Source organism: Vidua chalybeata, chromosome 7, assembly GCF_026979565.1.
Source record: "Vidua chalybeata isolate OUT-0048 chromosome 7, bVidCha1 merged haplotype, whole genome shotgun sequence".
Classification (NCBI taxonomy): domain Eukaryota; kingdom Metazoa; phylum Chordata; class Aves; order Passeriformes; family Viduidae; genus Vidua; species Vidua chalybeata.
The window spans coordinates 31,137,061-31,155,460 of record NC_071536.1 but is presented as its reverse complement, the minus strand read 5'-3'; the positions used below and the strand labels follow the sequence as shown (position 1 = coordinate 31,155,460).

The 18,400-nt window shown below is 38.1% G+C and overlaps 1 protein-coding gene across 2 annotated transcripts in view; it reads left to right on the top strand.

The window, feature by feature from the left end:
• DPP10 (dipeptidyl peptidase like 10) overlaps positions 1-18,400 on the top strand; it is a 440,873-nt gene that overhangs the window by 403,335 nt on the left and 19,138 nt on the right. For both annotated transcript variants that reach the window (XM_053947934.1, XM_053947933.1), the window contains exons 10-17: positions 1,083-1,180; positions 4,099-4,222; positions 6,370-6,408; positions 7,523-7,630; positions 11,416-11,507; positions 12,927-12,974; positions 13,503-13,624; positions 17,384-17,431. In XM_053947934.1, the coding sequence (XP_053803909.1) occupies positions 1,083-1,180; positions 4,099-4,222; positions 6,370-6,408; positions 7,523-7,630; positions 11,416-11,507; positions 12,927-12,974; positions 13,503-13,624; positions 17,384-17,431 (679 nt within the window). The remainder of the gene's footprint in view (positions 1-1,082; positions 1,181-4,098; positions 4,223-6,369; positions 6,409-7,522; positions 7,631-11,415; positions 11,508-12,926; positions 12,975-13,502; positions 13,625-17,383; positions 17,432-18,400) is intronic.

Here is an 18,400-nt window from a genome sequence, read left to right as displayed (position 1 = left end):
CTAGCAGTGTTATAAACACACAGAAGCCACTTCCTTGTTGTCCATACCACTCAGAAATGAATGGATACAGCATTCTGACTTTATTTTGAGATAAACCAAATTTCTAACAGGAATTTGAGGGTGTATTTCAGCCTATGAAGAACCAAGTATACAACTTTGTTATTTACTATAGTAAATCTGTAGAATCAATGATTTTTACCTTTTCCTTCCAGTATTAAACAGGGCTCAGCCCCACTGAGGAGCACACTTCATGATTTGTATCCCAAGGGTGTTATGTAGTGTAATTTCTGTGACATGAAACTGAAACTTGGGGGTGGCATGTCTAGGACAGGGATGTGGGACAAGCAGCACCTCCTTGCAGCCCTCCAGAGCCTCTCTTCCTGTTTCCATTGCTTTCCCTTCATCTCAGGAGCATCCCTTAGTAACAAGCCAAGTTACAGGAGAAGGATGATTCCCACCTCCCTGTAGACCCTCAAGATTTATCAGACTCTTCCCAGTGGGTATCTATCAAACTGCCATGTTATTCCCCTTTAGCCACAAGAAGCATTTTGTTTCCCTGGGAGCTGGCCTGCCAAAGCAGCTGGCTCCTGGTGCAGACCAGAAATTGAGATTTTCAGCTCAGCAAAAAGGGAAGGAAGACTGATGGAAAATGGTAAAGAAAAAGAGAGGATGGAGAGGAGAAATGCTATCCAAGACCGAGGTGGTGCAGCTTTTCAGGAGAAGGAACAACAGCATCTGAAAAAGGCTTAGCTGGAGGCTGGATTTACCTGTGGATTTAGGAACTGACTGTGTTTTGGTAGCTGATTTCACTGAACTAGACAAAGCCACTTCTAGTGCTGCTCACTTGCTCTGCACAGGAAGGTCTTCCATCAGTAAAGGGTGGTGAGACAGTCACTCAATATTTCATATTTTTATCTGTGTGATTCATATGGCTATGAAACTATTTTTCCAGATTTAAGATATTTGAACTTTAATAACTTTTCAATCTTATAAAGATACTGAATTATGTTAACAAATTACTCTGCTTAGCTATCACTGATTCAGTGCCTCTAAAACTCCTATTTATTTTTTCTTTTCCAAAGGCAGGTCAAACAAACCCCACAGTAAAGCTGTTTGTAGTTAACCTGTATGGACCAGCCCATACCCTGGAACTGATGCCACCTGACAGCTTTAAGTCAAGGTATATAATTTAATGGTGAAATGTTTTATGGTAATTGTTCCCAAAACAATCAGGATGTTAACAGTGGCCACTTACAACTGTTACAAACAATCTTAGGCTGATGTAGCTCTCTTCTACATAAATTGAGATTTTCTAATTTATTGCAGGAACAATTTAATATTGAATTATGCCTTGCAATTATTAGTGTCAACTGGAATGCTTACTGATTGTATTAGTAAGAGAAATTGTTTTGAATGAGTTGAGCTTTAAGTGTCAGAAGGTGCAAAGAAATTTAGCAAGAAAGCAACGTGTAAGAAAAGATCCCTAAGAAAAAGATAATCTTGAAAATGTTGTACAGGTGTTATGGTTTCACTTCAGGGTTCTCTGATTCATTTTGCCTCCTCAGCAGATGGAAAGTAATAGTAGACTCAAATATTAATTGTGAGCACTGGAATGTGTTAAGTATCTTAAAACTTCTCTTGTCTTCTTGAAACTGAAGCCAAATCTCTTTGCCAGTCCTTTATAAAGGTATTGTTGTTGTTCAATTGATAAAAGTTCTGGCTTGCTTGTACATGAGAAGACTGAGTAAATCTATTTAAACCTGGGGAAAAAAGGTTCATTTCTTCATAATTTTAACTTTTAAGGTGTAATTTCTGTACTGTAAAACTTGGAAAGATTGTATATTTGTTAGCCAGTTTTACTGTAAATTGTGAATTTGACTTGGGATTCCAGTGACAGTCTTCACACTGGTCATCAACTCATATATGTCCATATATCATTATATATATATAGAGAGGTATGAACAATGTGCTTTAAACAGGCTTTTCTACAGTGAAAGTCTTTGAAGTTTGTAATGATTGGGAGGGTATTTTTCTAAAGTATTAGCTTTTTAGTAAACATAGCAGCTACCTTTAGCAGTCAGTTTATTTTGGTGTGTTTCTAACCCTTTCATTATGGAGTTATTAGTTAATAGGTCATGGGAGTCTTTCAGAATGAAATTGAATGGTTCATTATCACATATAGTTTTAAGGATCTTTCAGGGCAGAAACATTTTTAGAAATAGTTATAGGTTATTTACTAAACTATTATTAGAAATAGTTATACAGGTCATAACTATCTGCTGTTATGGAGAGATTCACTCCTACACAAAGAAACCACAGAAATAGGAAGGGAGGGAGGGGCAAGGGAAGGGGAAAGAGGTTCTGTTAATTAACCACAAAAAGTAACATTCAGATTCTCAACTTGTCCCAAATTGTGTCTGGTGTAGGACCTTTGAAGACATAAAACTGTTTCCCTGATTTTTAGAGCATCTGGGAACTTGATGTAAGATTGAATAAATTAAATGAAAAATTCAATTAATAAATTCAATGAAAAATTAATTTTCTTCTTTTAGGGATCCTGTAAAGGTGCTTGGTAATATTTCCCAAGTCCTGTTCAGGTTGTTGTGATATAAAGATAGGGATAACTTGTAAATTTTACTCCTGAAAGTTTCATTCTCTAGAAAAATTTACCACCTACTATGCACTGTTAATGCCACAAAAAGCCTGACAGTCTTTTCAGGTACCTGGTTGTATTTCATGCAATTACTGTTTCCTACTTGGTGCTTCCATTTCATGTGTACAGATACGTTTTGTTCAGTGACAAACATCATTTTATATTTTGCTTCAGTGCTGTGTCCAGAATGCAATTAATTTTTCCTCTTGGAAGTGGGGTTGTCAGGAAGCTGGAGGTGTGCACAATAGAGCCTGAGAAGCTTGGAGACACAAACTGATTGCTCTCCTGCTTGTGTCACCTGGTGTCATGGTAGATCTTGTTTTACTTGTGCATACATTTTTGCTCCACAGTAAGATTAAATAGTCAAATATGAAAGCCAAAGAAATCTGCATGCTGAGTTGTTCAGGTCTGTTCTGCAAACACAGGACCAGGCTGGGTGAAGCTGCAGTGCACTCCTGTCTCTGGCCTCCCCTGTGTGCAGCTTTGCTGCTGGTGCTGCTCAGCATCTCTGATCTAGCAAGGAGCTTTTTGAATGTATAATTAAAAGCCTGTTGTCAAAGAGTAATGAGATCTCTATCAGTAATAGATTAAAAGCTAATTATATTCAAGTTAAGCCCCCTGTTTTAAAGGGGGTCTGAGTTTTTTCCAGACAAGCTGACTCCACTGTTGCACATAACTCAGCTGGACTGTGAGAGCTGCCAGCAGGGGAGAAGGGAAGGAAATAGCTGGGCTGGGATGACAGACTGCAACAGGTCTTCTCTTAACATCCCCAGCCTGAGAGCCCAGCAGGATCTGGGGAGGAGGGAGGCAAATCCTCCATAGCCCAAGGAAAGCCTCATGTGCTCAGTTAGGGGTGTTGAGGGACAGTCAGTCTGGCTGATATTATGAGCTGTTTGTTAAAACAGAAACAGGAACACATTGATAGTTGGAGGGACCTCCCTTTTCTCCAGAAGTCCTGTTACAAAATACTTATTATTTTATAATTTTGAAGTGGGCTCTAGCTGAACTCTAATATAAACTCTAATATTGTAGAACTTTTTTTTTCCCCTTTGGCAGTAGGACTGGATTATTTTGCAAAAATGTGTGTCATCTGAAGTTATTTGTTGTAGGAAAATACTGTTTATGGCTTATGTTGGAATTCAGTGCTTATTTCTAAGCTGGCTGGAAAGTACACAGTTCATGTGTATTTGCAAGCATATGTCTCACAGTTGGTAAAGTTTGTATATATATGCAAAAATTTCCCAGGGGAACATCACACTGAGCCATCCCACTTCTAGGAACACAGATGCTGGACATTTGGGGTTATTTGCTCCATCCTTTAGTACTGGCACTGTCATGCAGTACAAATTCAGCATTTGAATGAACTGTATATATGTTTTTTTTTCCTAAAGTCTAATCTGAAATATCAATGATCTGAACACTGTGTTTTCAAATGTTTTGCTTAGGGAATATTACATCACCATGGTGAAATGGATAAGCAACACCAAGGCTGTGGTGAGATGGTTAAACAGAGCTCAGAATATCTCCATCCTTACAGTTTGTGAAACCACAACTGGAGCTTGTACCAGGGTAAGTTGTTTGAGTTTTGTGTTGGTTTTTTTTTTTTTTCCCCCAAGATCTCTTTTCAAGGTTTCTTCTGCATTTTGTTTTCATATTCAGAAAAAGATATTTGGAAATCAGTTTGCAGATGCAGTAGTTGCAAGCTGAATATAATTAGTCAACAGGGAGGAAATGGATGTGAGAAAATTCCAAATGTGGTGAAATGAGTTCATGCAGTTAGCAACTTTGAGTGACATTTTCAGAATTACTAAGCTTTGTTCATTCATTAGCTTCATTGGAAGCTGCAGTTGCTGAACATCATGTACTTGGGATATAGCTAGAGCAGTGACAAGCTTGTCCTCTCACAGATATTTTCAGCTGACTGGTTCCTCCTCTCTCCCCCTGCAGAATTTTGTTTTAGATCTTTCTGTCTCTCACAACTTCCATACACTTAAGGAAAAGGTGTAAAATCCTTATAACTCCTTCAAGTTTGATTGCAGAATTAAATAACTTTAGGGGGAAAAAAATTGAAAGGCAACAGGGATATTTCATTTTTGAATGTAAGCCAAACTGAAATACATTTTTCTCTTTGAATCCAGACACATTCCACCCCTAGACCCAGACTTTGACTTCTGACACTCCTGCATTACATCTCCCCATTTTCACAGTCAATCTTGCATCTTGAATGCATTTGGCTGCTTTCCCATTCTGAGTCACAATCTCTTCCCAGAACCAGCTAAAAGTATAAATATTTTCTGTACATGCTGATATCAGTACCAACAGATGCTCCAAAGCAGAGGATATAATTTGGCAGTGTAAATGGTTATGAGTGATTAATGTTGGCCTCTGAGTCAAAAGGCTCCCATCAGTGTCTGCTACTGAAGTCAGTCATATTGAAGTGTTAGAGATTATTTCCAAGCTCCTCTTCTTCTTTTGCTGCTTACTACAGGGTGCTTTTCCTCACTCAGAAACTATGAACGAATCCCCAAAGTATGGATTAAGATTGTGACCATGGAGATTTGGTTGCCTGTGAGCCTTTTGTCTTTTTATTAAGAAAGTTGGTCCTGAAGCACTGAAGCTGCTTCTGAGGGAAACCTTTATGTGCTCCAAGGTCAATTGGACTTGTTGGAAGTAGGTATCCAGGGAGCTGTAATCCAGGACATAATGTAACAGGGACAGACTGAGAAGTCCCACTCCAGAATACTTGCAGTGCAGCAAAGGACATTTATAGGGGGGTGAGGAAGGATAGTGATGCACTCTCACTGTTGTGAGCACAGCCCAGGCCTGGCTCATCCTGGAGGGTTCCTACACTGCACCCTCTGGGATAAGGTGATGCTTTTGAAATCACTGATGGATGAGGAAAGGCTAAATATTGTGGGAATTTAGCATTGTATCACACCATTTGATTTCAGCTGTAAACCTTTTTTTTTTCTCTCTAGAATGTTGCACACGTCCTCAGTTTCAAAAAGGAATGTATAAAACCAACCACTGCAATAGCTACAGATTTTCATTTTTCAGGCCATATATGTACAGTTTCCTCTATAGCTAATAAATTTTCATTACTTCACTGTGACTATGTCAATTTGCAACAGTTGATGTGTATTATATTTTTCCCCAACAATGTGTGCATGATATTTGGTTGTTTTGTTGTTTGGTTTTTTTTTTTTTTTTTCAAATGGCATGATGTGAAATATGAGTATGAACAATAAAACTCAATAATTTGTTTTTATTTTTTTTTCTCATCACTAATGCCACACTACAACCCATTAAAGCACTGGATTGTGATTTGAAAAGGTCTCACAATTTGAGCTTGATGCTGGCTGTTTGCCCAGTGTTGATGAAGGACCTAAAATATCCAGTTGTCAGATGATGCCTAGAGGTAAAAAACAAATAGAGCTGCCTGTACAAAGCTTCTTGATAGCTAATCAGAAAGGACTGAAATGGCATTCTTAGCTCCCCTGTGGTGTTCTACCAAAAACTCTGAATAAAGCAGCTGACTTTGTAATTAAATTATCATTTGTTTCAATGCAAGTGCCAACAAAGAGATGAGGAGATTGTAACACAGTAGAAAAAAAACCCCATTAAGTTACTAGAGACCTTTTGCTGAATGTGGGAAATATTTTTTATCTATAGCTATTCCATAAAAGCTTTTTTTTTCCTATTTTTTTTTCTTTTAGAAATATGAAATGCAGTCAGATCTGTGGCTTCCTAAACAGGTACAGTATAAATGCTATTTCTGGGTGCATAATGCGTAATTGCTTCATTGTCACTTTTATTTAACTGTGTGTTATTTTATAAGCTAATAAAATCCTGAGACACCTGTGAGGGTTTTGGAGGCAATATTCCCTTCAGTTTCTGGTCTGTCTGGATTCAGTTCAGTAAGCATTTAGATGAACAGCTGATTAACTACCCAAGTCTGGGATGGTGGAAGACAGACCAGATGAATCTCATTCCAGGCATGTCCTACTTACTGTGATTTGTTTCTGATTTAAAAATTATCTCAGCAAATTAAAGGAGGAGTTCAAAGATTAGAGGTCATTTGGGCTATAATTGGAGGGAGAAAGTAAAATATTTCTAAATTCATACCCAGAACAATATGTTTAACTAATATGTCAGCCAATTATTCCACTTTCAAAGCTTCAGAAGAACTGTCCAATAACTGGATGAAACACATTCCATTTAAACTACATTTCAGGCTTCATTTTGCAATGTGCAAATGAGAAATCATTTTAACAAAAAAACCCCTATGCTTTTATAGCAAGCCATTTCCTTTAATATTTCTGTGCAAAGCTAGACATGGAGAGATGGTATCACATCAGGCTTCAGTTTGTGATAAAACCCTGATTCAGAATATCACTTCAATGTGCTTATTTTTTCCATACAACTTTATCAAAATTAGTGGGTGTTAAACATGCACTCAGTGAGTCCAAACCATTGAAACTTTTGTTCTCCTCCTCAGCAGTAGGAGTTGTCTCTGTCATTATTTGTATGTCTATAAAGGACACTGTTCTGGAAAGTCCCCCTGCATTAGGAATGAGAATACCAGAGGTAATTACTAGAGATTATTGTGAGGGAGAGTTCTGCAAGGGCTGTAACCCTTTAGGACAGGCTTGCACATGGCATGAACTATATTCAGCTTTAGCCACCACGTTTTTGTTAAACTTAGCAGAATATACTTAAAAATAGCAGAATATACTTAAAACCTAAGAATGTTTTCTCCAACTGAATTCTGAGCACAGCAAAACCAAGGAGATGAAAAAATTTGGGCTGATCTTTTGTTAAGAAGTGTAATGAGAAGTGTGCCAGACTAACACAGTGTTACACTTGCAGAACGAAGAGCCCGTTTTCTCCAAGGATGGCAGTAAGTTCTTCATGACTGTGCCAGTGAAGCAGGGCGGCCGTGGCGAGTTTCACCACATAGCCATGTTCATTGTGCAGGTAAGGCTCTGGTCAGGCTGCTTATGATATCCTACTGGTCATCTGGGACTTTTATTGGGGCCCAGGGAAAGGCCTGAACTTCACTTTAATCAGAACACTTGTGTCATGGTCATTTGTCCTGTCCAGGTTGTCTCTCAGTGCAGTGGGATGTATTTATAACTTCTTCTAGAATAAACACTAATTTTACCTTCTCTAAATACACTATATATGCATATTTTTAAATAACAAATAATTTTAAATGTCTGTTCAGAACCTGCTCTTACAAAACAGTAAAGGGATATATACCCAATATATCCAATACTTAAAGTACCCAAATACCCAAACTTAAAATTTGTGTGAAAGTTAGGACACTTTTATTACCCTTTGCAACGTTTTTCAGCAGCTTCCATTTCCCAGGGTCATTACTTTTTCCAAAGAAGAATCTGAAAGAAGATAAATTTGCAGTGTGACTTTGAAGGTCACCAGTATGAAGTTGTGATGAACTAATAAAGGAAATTATGCCCTGGAACGGAACACTCCAAGGCATCTATTTAAATCATCGGAGCGTTAATCCAGGTGCTGTAGCAGAGCCATATGACATAGGAGGGATTACCAAGGTACCCAAAACATCAAAATATCCAGCTCTATCTGCCTTTATGACAGTGTTCTGGTATAAACATTATTAAGTCTGAAATATGTTCACAGTGCACTGCAGACAGAACAAGAACAAAAGAACTCTAATGACAGTTTAACCTGAAGAAACGAGAACAAAGATCCTCATTCACTAGAGTAAATATATCAGGAAAGAGTCAGTGAAGATAAAAGACATGTCAAATTCTATTTCCTAAAGAAAACAGTAACTCAGATGATGGTCTGGTAAAGGTGTATTGATATAATAACCACATAAAAATTCACACCTGAGCAAAACCATTTAGTCAGTTGTGGTGGGTCTAGGGCTGGCCAAATGCCAGTGCACCCACTAGAATATACTTATCCATTTCCTGCTGTGAGATAGGATTGGGAGGAAGGCAAAGGAGGCTCAAAACATTATTAACAGTACTTAAAAGAAAGCTGGACTGGCCCTGTTACCTGTTCCCAGGCCGAAAGGAAAAGAGAGAATTCCCAGGGTTTGTTAGTTTTAAATTGTGAGTCTCACAGAAGCTGATCTAGTTTTTAATTGGCTTATTAACATGCTTATTCTCAAAGCCAGCCAGCAACTGGTTTTGCTAGGCACAGAGGGAGCTCTCAATAGCTCCTCTCAGAAAAAATCACTTCTATGGGTGGCTCTAATGCAAAACCAGTACATCAATCAAGTCTTATTTTGGTATCTTTCACAGTATTAATAAGGACCTTTAAAATACATGAAATTATAGTGATCTAGATCTGAAAGTTTACTTGCAACATTTCCAAGGATGTTACAGATACAATCAAGTTTGTCTTAACCATATAGGCTCTGACATTTCTTGCTACTAAAAAGTCCAGGAAACTCGATCCTAATTCAGAAAAATGTTTAAGCAAAGATCAAGCCCACTCCTATTCAGTAAGGTAATTAAATACATGCCTACTTTTAAATACATATTTAATTCCAGACCACATCTTTTAATTCCAGCAGAATAATGCTTAAAGTCACACTTATGTTTCAGAATATAATATTCTGTCCCTTTTAGGCAGAATTAGAACCCTGAGTACTGCAGAGCTCCAAACCTAAAAAATACTTCTACTTGCCTGCCATCAGCATGAATAAACAAATCTGAATGGTATCACCAATGACAAATTTGGCTTTAAGCATGTAGCTGCTCCTGAGAAAAAGGAAATGTGATATCCCATATATCAGCCATTATTCATCAGTAAGCAACATTCTGTGTGGTAATGGGGCTGATACAGAGCAGTAAAGGGCAGGAAATATGTTTATATGATGTGTTTTACACACTGCATTAATCTGATTGTCCATTATTTCTAAAGCAAACATATAGGCATAAAAAGTATATTAACCGTTGCACATAAAGCCCTTTGTCACATTAGATGTTTGTCACACCTTGTGAGACACCTTGTCACACAGCAGCACAGCAGGTGCCCTGCAGAATGTAAAGCAGTCAGCAGATCACCAGTACCCACATGGTCACAGCATTTCTGTGACGGAAAAGGGTAACTCTGGAATCTGGCACCGAGATTCTCATTCCTTCTCTGGTGCCACTCAGTAGAGACATCAGCCATTGACAGAAATCAGCTTTCATGTGCAGGAAAGTTAAAACAGAACCAATGTGGACTTGCAGGGATAAAGAAGCAAATTTTCATGACTCGCTTTGATTTGATCACCGATGCTGATTTCTCAATCTTACAACGAATGCTGGTCTTTCTCAGACTGCATTTCTTTGACTGCACTTCAGAAAAGCACGTGTCAATGACACAGAGCATGTTAGCAGAGATATCTAATTAAATCTTTATGCAGGGAGAAGCTACTGCCTGAAAGGTTGCTGTCTGTCATAGATTATTTACTGTATGAATGGAGAGGGCTGGATGTCTGGTTTATTGTTTTCAAATGCTTTTAGTAACTTATGAAATATTTAAAAGAAACTAATCTCAAAATGGGATTGAACAATGTCTTATGTATCTAGACATTTCTTTCATGGAGTTTTGGAACTCTAGAAAATCTCCTTTTTTTTCCAACCACAAAATAAGAATTATAAAGTAACTTTAATGGATCAAGGGGATAACTTTCTTCAAGCTTAATGAATTATCTATTATGGCTGTAACCTTGAAAAATAACCATGTTTATTAACGCTTGGCTGTGCTTTTTATTGCTGTTGCTTGTTAGATTCTGTGATCTTAATATTTAAATATCTATTTCAGCAGTTGCAGCTTCTCTCTCTGTAGAGAAGAAATAGTCACTTACAACAAATCACTAATATGTATTTTAATCATCCCTGGAGACAGCACTGAATATCAGAATCTTCCTGAACAGGGAGCTTTCATCATAAACATAAGTAGAGCACCTAGCACAACATCCTGATTTCATTTGGTACTTGCAAGTCTTGTCATAGAGTTGTTATGTCATTCTTGCCTTGTGGACCTTTCCTTGGAACAGATCAGTTCCCAGCGTGTCTCATAGGGTATCTTTGTGCATTTGCTTCTTTTTAGTTATTGCTGCATTAGATGTGGAGCTCAGGGCACAGTTCAGAAATACATGGATTAAAAAAAGGCCAACGTTTTTGCCTTTATGATTTTTTGTAGGCCTGAGTATCACCTTTGGGATGTCATCTCTTTTCTTTATAAAGTTTGTCTTGAATTTGAAAACTAAGAATATGTATATCCAGACCAAGCATAATAACCCTAATACAGAAAAATCCACATAAAGTATGTTCAAGCTGTGAGGGTTGAAGTTTTAATCTTCAGTAGCCTGAGCCATGATTTTACCTTTTGCACTAGGAAACACCCTCAAATAAGCTTCTCGCTTAGGGTTTTTAGATTTTAACCTATGACTGATGAAGAGTCTGCTGCAGCTTCCAGCCAGAGTTGATTTTACATGCATTGTTTCCTGATTTCTATTGTTTGTTGACATGGGGGCAACTGAAAGAAAAATTGTTCTGAAAACCAAGATTATTTTAATGACTTTGAAAGGCTTATAGATGGGACAGAAAGGATGAGTGAAGTTCAGGCCTGTCAAAATGTGAGGTTTGTGGTTTAAAGATGTTATGTTGCATATTAAAGTTTAAAAAGCTGTAATCAGTAATGACATGTGCAGGCAATCCTGCTAGGCAAAGAAGAATGTAGCAAGGTGAAAGTTAATGTTTTTCATCTCTCAACAGGCTAAAAGTGAACAAATCAGTGTGAGACACCTGACATCGGGAAACTGGGAAGTTATCAAAATCCTGGCATATGATGAAAATACTCAAAAGATGTAAGCACTATTCCATTTTTTTATAAAAATATTCAAGTTATTAAAGTTGAATCCATTTAACTCAAAATTAAACAACATTTCTTTCATTTTGGAGCATTACCATAACTTTGACACACCTGAGTATGTACGGTGCAGTTTTAAGACAATTCATCTGCCATTCTTTTCCTAAATGCTTTTTTTATGCAGTGGGAAAGAATCACAATGTGATATCACTTGACTCAGTATTTTTCAGAATAAAAGGAATCAACACACAGTGCAGCAGTAATAACATTTTGGTGACTTCTTTCCTGGAATCCAAATAAGAAGTCATAATAAATTTTTAGTGCTTGATAAAACATCACATCTTTACTTCATGAGGTCTCAGAGTTTTGGGGATCTGATCCAACTTCATGAATTCAAACTATTTGTAGAGATTATCAGAGCTCCTGATTCTCACCCACAGACAACTCTTTCCACAGCCCATCTTAGTGATAGAGTAGAAGGAAATGCCATGCATATTTGGTGCTTTTGGGGAGGAGTTTAGAACTAACACAAAATGTCTAAAGGCTTCACTTGACTTCAGTGGATCTTGCTTAAATTTCACTTTTATCTGTCCATGGCAAAAAATACATAAGCATATCTAATTCTCATTTGCTTTAAAATAAATGATATTTCAACAAGAACTTTTTTGAGGCTGCAATAAGTCCCATCTTTTCCACTGGTACTGGAGAAAAGCCTTTTTTTCCAAATCTTTCTATGGGTTTTGGAAATACATCCATAGAGAATTTCCTGGTATTTCTGCAAGGCCCAGGGTAAAAATGAGGTCTGGATGCAGTCATGCTGCAGAGAGGTGACAGATGTCCCATGAGCTGTCTCAGCCACTGGAGGGGATTGCCTTGGCCTCCTTCTGCCCATCAAGCAGAAACTTTGTGGGGATCTCATCAGGGAAACACCAAGGGGCTTCTCTTGGTATTCTTGGAAAGTCTCTTTCTACTCATGCAAAGTAGATAGAAGAAAAAGTTGGTTTACAGCTCAAAAAGTCTCTCAGATCTCATAAGACTTATTGTAATATATATCATAATTTCATTGTGGCCTTTATCTGTTACTTGGGTTTATATTGTAAACTCTTGGAGTGAAGCAGAAACTTTCTCTTCTGTATTTTTAGTATGCAGAGAGGTGTCCTGGTTGCTATGGAGCTCCTGGGCATCACACAAATTAAAACCATGAGATCCTGTTTTCATCAAGGTTTTAACAGGAAATGTTATAGCTTCTGAAATAACCAATCTAAGTTTAATCTTGGAACTTGGGTTTATATACAAGTATTTGATCTTCGTGGATATTTGTGAACTTACAATTTTTAAAATGTTAATTACGGTGTCTCTCACTTCTCTAAACACTACCTAAATCTGGGTTTTAACTTTTTTCCTCTTTTGGACACAGTTATTTCTTAAGCACTGAAGAGTCACCAAGAGGAAGACAGCTGCACAGGTAAGAGCTACATGGGACTGTGTTATCAGCTTCTTCATCCCAAGCCATAAGTGCTGTGGTGCTTCGGTAATCATTTACATTGTGTAAAAATTAATTTGTGTGAGCTGTAACAAAGAAATTGCCACAGCTTTTCAAAATTAAAATTGCCATTTTCTGAAAAATGGAAAAGTTTCTAACAAAAAATGTTTTTACCACCTACATATTCACTAGTCCTTTATAATCATCTAAAAAGCTAAACCTAAATGCAAGCATTTAACATGTCTGTGTTTTACTAAATAAAGATATTTATAAGGTTTAATCACGCAACTTAAAGTGTGGGGACAAATCACCTTATTTTCAGTGCTTAAATCTGAGGTTAGTGAGGTTTTCATTGTTTCCTACTAATGCTGGTGTTACCTCCCCAGCACTTTGAGTTACTGCAGTGCCAGTGGTGCTTTGGGCAGCTTTTGGATCCTGTCCACATAGCCAAGTTTACTTTGTTGTACTTTATTCCAATGTAAAATGTTTCTGATCATTTTCTTCCCCCAGTGTATCAACAGTGGGGTCATTGAACCGTCAGTGTCTCTCGTGTAACTTTTTGAAGGACCAGTGCACGTACTTCAGTGCAAAGTTCAGCCCCATGAACAGGCATTTTCTCCTGCACTGTAAAGGTGAGACAAATGCACAGGGTGCAATGCTGCTTGCTTCTGAATTAATGTGTTCCTTGAGAAGGGCATTAGGCTGGACTCTGACATGCAGGTCAGCAGTGGATTACTCGATGTTCTGTACAGAGCCTATCCTAAGACTGCAAGTAAAGATGTTATGTGAAAATTATTAAATTAAGGATGTTCTGCTAAATTATGAGTGATGTCAGAAAGCTGCTTCAATCCTGACCCCTCTGTCCAAGTAAAGGACATCAACTTATATTCACCCTAAATAGAAATCCTTCAGAAAAAAAATCAGAATTTTGGTGATGGTACTGTGGTTTGTAACAGTTTATTATTTTATATATTGGGATTGATCTTGTGTGACTATACCTCGTTAAAAAATGAGGATCTGTGTTCTCTATCAGTGTTTGTCCACATGTATCTGCAGTATATCTATACACCCCCATAATTATGTGTATGAGTGTATACAGCTGTGGTTTAATCCCCAGAGACAGATCCTCTATATCAGTGCAACTGTAATAAATAACTCAGTGTTTTACTGTTAGCTGCAATCCAGTAGCACTAAATGGCACCAGTTGGCTTCAGAATTTCTTTATAAACAAAAAGATTAAAACCATCCCACACAGAGAAAGTTATAACCTACACATAGGAAATAAACACTGATATATAAGTGATTAAAAAAGGTTCAGAAAAGCACAAGACAATGCATAATAAAGTACATAGGTAGACCTGTTCTTGAAACTTACAAACCTTTACACACACCATCCTTGCAGTATTTTTTCATAGCTAGGATCAGAGTGCAAAGAGTAGAGGACACTTCATCTGAAATACATATGAAGAGCTCATTTTATATTCGTGCTTTTTCTCTATTTCTTTCACAACTCTACTATTTTTTCCCGCCACAAAAATAAAATACCTGCTGACTTGAGCATTGAATGTATCCAAACAAGGAAACTATGAATATATATTGGCTAAAATAAGGGATTTGTTTTCGCTTTTGTGGTTTTGGGTTTTTTTTTTGTGGAAATTCACCTACAGTACATAGCTGATTAGAAGAAGAATGTACAAACTGTATGGTTTATACCTGGTTAAATCTGCAGCAGAAGTGATGGAGCTAATCTTGATGTCCTTCTCTGAGTAATGAGCTCCTCATGCTTTAGGCAGAGTTTTCCCTTGTGCTTGACGTAATCCCTATGGGGTAAGTCTCAGATTCTTGCAGGAGAGAGGGTTGATAAATTGGGAAGAGTTTTTTGCCCTGAATCAGCAATGTGCCAGGGTCCAAAAGCATCTTGTTACTATTTTAGCAAAATATATTCAGCCTGTAATTTTTAATGTGCTTCTTTGATATAAAAATGTGGATGCCAGTAGGAGGTTGTGCATGTGATTACTCACGAGCTCACGACTTTCAGTGACTTTGGCAGTTCTCTGTTTGAGCTGGGAAGGCTGTAGATCATTCTCCCAGGATTAAACCTACACTCCAGTGAGTTGCTGTAGACTACCCTGAGCTGTAGATGTTGGGCAGGGATGCTAAACCACTGTCATTAATTTTTTCTGCCTCTAACATTAATGTAGAGTTAATGCTGGCTGGGAGTTGTTCTGGGTCTCCTGTGTTTCCTCAGAGCTTGGCAGGTACAGCAGCAGCGTGGCCCCCATGGAGTGCCAGGGCCCTGGGCTGGGTTGGGCATTTGGCAGTGTCAACACTGCTGGCAAGGTCACCGTAGAACTGGCATCAAAACTCTTCTGCTTGTAAGAGCATGAGCAAACTGCTTCCAGGAGACAAATGGCACATCTGCTGTGTGCATACACACTCGTTGTCCCACAGCAAAAAGCCTCCACCCAATTGTTACAAAAGCAATTTGCCCAACAAAACCCTTGGGGGTCTCTGGACTGGTTCTATCTATGTAAGGTGCAATCTGTCAACCTCCTGTTTACCCACAAGCACCTTTATTAGGATAGTTTTTCCTTCTCAGTTTCCCTCAGCCAGGAGATCTCTCTTATTTTCCCAGCTGTGTCCATCTCCAGAGACTCTCCTGAGTGAGGAGTTATTTCTTGCCTGGTAGATGGAGGACTGGCTCCTCAGCCTCTCAGTTTTGGCAAGCACAGCCTTTGCACTTACTTTCCACCCTGCTTGGGGATTTTTCCTTTAGCACTTCACAAACACTAGCAAGATATTTTTCTCTCCACTCAAATAAGATAGTTTAGAATGGGAATAATTGTTTCTCCCTTTTTATACAGCAGGAAATAAGCTGTGGGTTTGAAGAGGTCAGTGGGAAATCCAAGTGTCGTGCTTTGTTCTGATGCACTGTAACACAATGCCTCTGACACAAATTTGTCTTTTTTTTTCCTCTGATCAGCATTTTAATCTACTGCAATCTCCCTTTTTTCAAAATGTCATCATCCTTCCATCTTTTAGTATGACAAATAAAGATAGGCTGGAAAATGCTGGTGCTTTCCTGCTCAGAAATGGTCTTTCTTAAATAAGAATTGAAAGCAAAATGACAAACTCAGAAGTAAAAAGAGCTGGAAATAAAAAGAAACCAAAGCAAAAGAGACATCTTATGAAATTATCATCTTAGAGAGCTAAGGCAGAAAGCTGTGATTTGTCAACCATCTACCTGTAAGATTTTTGTCAATTGTCCCCCTTGAGGGAGAGAATGAAACTGATAAAAATCTTCAGTGAAGGCTGTGAATGTCATCATGCTATTTATTTCAGGTATTTACATTTCCCTAGGCTCATGCCGTAATTAATTGAGAGAGACAGCCTCTCAAAACACATAAATTAAGCTCTGTCTCTTCACTCTCAAAGGGAATTGTTTTTTTTTTTTCTCAAAAAGAGAGTTGTAACTCCTAATTTCAGAGGTTCCATGCCTTCATCTGCCATGGGGTCCTCAGGGACTTCAGCTTTTCTGCATTGTTCTTCCTCACCCAATAGTGATTGAATGCTTGGAATTTAAACACTGAGGTAAAACAGAGTTTCTCATGTGTAAATTCCATGTTGGGGGTGGGGACACAAGATTTTCTTTTGCAGGTTTACACTGGTGGGGATCTTCAGAGCAGGGACAGCAGATTCAGCCACTTCTGGGTATGCTGAATGCTTGGTCATGCCAATTTCACATGCCACCTTGAGCATTTGCACAGTAGCTATTGGCATGAAGAATTATTCCTGATTTTTAGTTTCTTAGTGGTCCAGTGAAAATAAAGTATGTGAAATATACTCCTAGATCACACCTAGATTTAAATGTGATGTTGTTGGTTTTGCAGAGTTGGCATAGCAAGGGAGCTTCTTAAAGAGATAATTATGTGAAATATCTTTTTTCAACACATCTATATTTTTTTTTCATAGAGAAAGGATATTATCATTAATTCATTTCTCAGTCACCCTAAAGTTTCTGAATGTCAAACTGCTATATTTTAAACACTACTATTAAATGCATCCATATTTTTTTTTATTCATCACTTAAAATTAAAACATGGAGATTATTAAAAAAAAGAAAAGGAGTGCTCCTTCTGGGTGCAGGGTCTGGGCTGCTGAACAGGCAGAAGGCAGTGGCTGTTTCACACTTTGTTGGTCCTTTGTTGGTCCAGCCTGTGTCATTTCCAAGAGGTACCAGTGGAGTTCTTGCTGTGCTTGAAGGGAATTGTGTGTATGGAGCTTCCAGGATCCTGTCTTGTGTGGTAACTGGTGCTCCCATTCTTTGTCACTGAACTACAGAGTACAAACTGCCTCACCCTTCCTCTGTTTTTCTTCTCTCCTCAAAACAGGACCAGGTGTTCCAGTTGTAAGTGTGCACAGGACAAGTAATACTGCAAGTGAGTATATCTTATGAAAGCAGTAAATTTTCTTATCATCTCTAATTTCACTGGGGAGTGTGGGAAAGGGGAAAGTAAGCACATGAAAATGTCATGCAAGTACATGAAAACCAATTCATATAAAGTGCTGTAAATTACCTTTTAGCAACATCCACATCAATAAATGGTAAGGAAATCAGTAATCCTAAAACCTTTCCAGATTTTTTGTGTCTTTTGGACTACATGCATGTGACTCATCTTCTGTTTACACTTGAGTAAATTAGATGGCAGGTTGGTCTTCATCCTTTTCACTTCCTACGTAGATCATGCTGCCATTGCAGTACACCTTCTGTGTTTTCAGAGATGTTTTTAAAGTTACAATCCAATTATGTTGAAGTCAGGTACAGTCCTTGGATGATTGATCATGAGAGCTGACCTACATATGGTGATCTAGTCCTTCTCTGCTATTTCTCAAACCAGAACAACTCCACTGGCATTTTTAATGAAGACAAATCCAATAAAGGCTTTTTAAGAGGATATTCTATACCTCTATTTGTCAAGCTTTACTCATTATTTTTTTGTATATTGATGCCAGTATTTACTGTTACTGTTTCCTGGCTGCTGAGGTGCTTTTTAGTGGAAGACTGTCCTTCAGCAGTTGAATTTTCCTGGTGATGCAGCAGAGATAGCAACTCTGCCAACTCCAGCTCCACTGTGACTCCACTAGCATGGAGGTGTGGATTACAGGAGTGGGGGACAACTGTTCATTCAAAAGCACTAAACCAACTCTTACATATCCTCATTTCATTAATGGGATTATCCCCAGAATTTTTCTCAGAATACAGAAATCCTGGACTGTACCTGTCTGCATCCCCTTTGTCCTGGGCCAGTCAGTGGAGCTAACCTTGCATGTTGAAGTACCATCCTGATAAACAGTGCCATGATATGAAGTGTTAATTAATACCTACCCTTTAGTTTCCTTTTTTTTCC